This window comes from Anoplophora glabripennis, unplaced genomic scaffold, assembly GCF_000390285.2.
Source record: "Anoplophora glabripennis isolate ALB-LARVAE unplaced genomic scaffold, Agla_2.0 scaffold8251, whole genome shotgun sequence".
Lineage (NCBI taxonomy): Eukaryota > Metazoa > Arthropoda > Insecta > Coleoptera > Cerambycidae > Anoplophora > Anoplophora glabripennis.
The window spans coordinates 1-1,901 of NW_019424326.1; the positions used below are offsets into that span (position 1 = coordinate 1).

At 34.6% G+C, this 1,901-nt stretch overlaps 1 protein-coding gene across 1 annotated transcript; it reads left to right on the forward strand.

Moving 5' to 3' along the window:
- Positions 1 to 6: 6 nt before the first annotated feature.
- On the forward strand, positions 7 to 1,150 carry LOC108916753 (afadin-like; the record flags this gene model as incomplete). The annotated part of the gene is made up of 2 exons (XM_018723047.1): positions 7 to 66; positions 829 to 1,150. Coding segments are annotated over exons 1-2 (370 nt in total), but the record flags the coding sequence as incomplete, so codon positions are not given.
- Between the last annotated feature and the right edge of the window lie 751 nt (positions 1,151 to 1,901).

Here is a 1,901-nt window from a genome sequence, read left to right on the forward strand (position 1 = left end):
GGGCACTGGACTGTCTACATGTCTGCCCCCAGGCCACCTTCAGCTCTGAGCACGACGCAGCCAGAGGTAGGTGGAAATTAAGTAAAGTGTAAATGAAAATATTGGTTGATTGCGGGGGCACGTCGTTCAGGATATCTTGCACGGTACACTTGACAAGATCTGTGGGCATTTTCGTTTGCTTCGCTCGCCATAAATTATGAGCATATCATAATAATCATAATTTCTAGATAAATACGCCATTTCCAAAAAAAAAAACTTTAAAATAAGTCTATTAAATGTACTCTCGAAAAACAGCACAGCAAGCACTACAACAATGCATTACAAACTAACTTTCAAATACAGTCCGGCTTCATAAGAAACCTACAAACTCGTCAAAAGTACAGAATTTTTTGTAAGTACTCGCCGCGATAAAACATATGTATTCCAACAGTTCCAAAACAGTTTTAAACACATTTTTTAAATAGCATTTTTATCTATGACGTTAACCTTCCGATACAAGTCTGTGACATCAGTTAACTCAGTGTTTGCTCCTTTTTCACCGCTTTAAATTACTGACAAAAGTATATTAACGCCCTGTATAATTGTAATAATATATACAGGATACATATACTTTAAGATTAAAATCAACGAAATGACTATAAAAATTTGTATCTGATAGAATCTGTAAGTTGAACTTAGTTTTTGACAATTACTGTTTAATGTGCCTTAGTTTGTCAATATTTATATGTATAAACTTGTCCGTACTTTTTTTGTTATCAATAATTTTGTTTTATTAACTTTTTTTTGTATTGTTTTTTTATCTTTTTTTCTATCTATCTTTTATTTTAGATTCAGGTGATACGACTACACAAGGCAGGTGGTGGAATGGGTCTCTCCATAGTCGCAGCGAAAGGCGCGGGGCAGGAACGCCTAGGAATCTACATAAAATCCGTCGTGCCAGGTGGTGCGGCTGACAGAGACGGCCGGCTTGCTGCTGGTGATCAATTGCTGTCGGTAGATGGTCAGTCGTTACTTGGAATCACTCAGGAGAAAGCTGCGGAGTTTCTGCAGAGGACGAGCAGTGTCGTCACACTGGAAGTGGCTAAAGCCGGTGCTGTTTATCACGGATTGGCTACGCTGTTGCAGCAACCGAGTCCGACGCCACATAGGGGTAAGCGTAATATCATAAAATTTTTGGTTTATCGTTTTTTAGAAACTATTGTTTTTCAAATTATTTACCAAATATTTACGAATCCTGTTAGTGCAAGTTTACCTGTTATAAAAAATTCAATCAAGTCTTTAATTGGTGTAGTTTCGATACTTTTGGAAGTTTCCTTGTATTTCCCAAGGAGGACAAATAGTAGTAAAGTATCAAGGGATCAATTTAAAAAAAAATGTATTTTGAAAACTGCATTTCAATATTTTTATTCGATTGAAAGATACAGTGCATTTTTATAATTTTTTTTATTTTTTGAAATTTTTATTATTGCAAAGAGGATTTCTCGTCAATTCTTTCGTAAATTCCAGTGGTGCTTCTAAACTATCAAAAATTGTCACAATTTTTTTTTAAATCACAAAAAAAGAAACGACTAAAAATAAAAAATGGCCTGTATCTGTAAACACATTTGATAATTGCGATGTGTTGAATTTTTCTTGAAAATTGTGCCAATGACTTTTACCGTGTCTCCTTGGAAAATACAAGAAATCCGTCCCAAAAAATGTCGAATTATATATAATCTCAGTTGACGTAGAGATTTTAATAATTATTTGCAAATTTAGGGAAGAAGTGCAGGTGCAGACCAAAACGATGCCATGGAAAGTATTAAAATGTTATTTTCTAAACTCCCTGTATAATAATTTGAACTGCTGCAAAATTTTTATAGATGTAATGAAATAGATGCAACTCGAGCTAGCTCAAAATA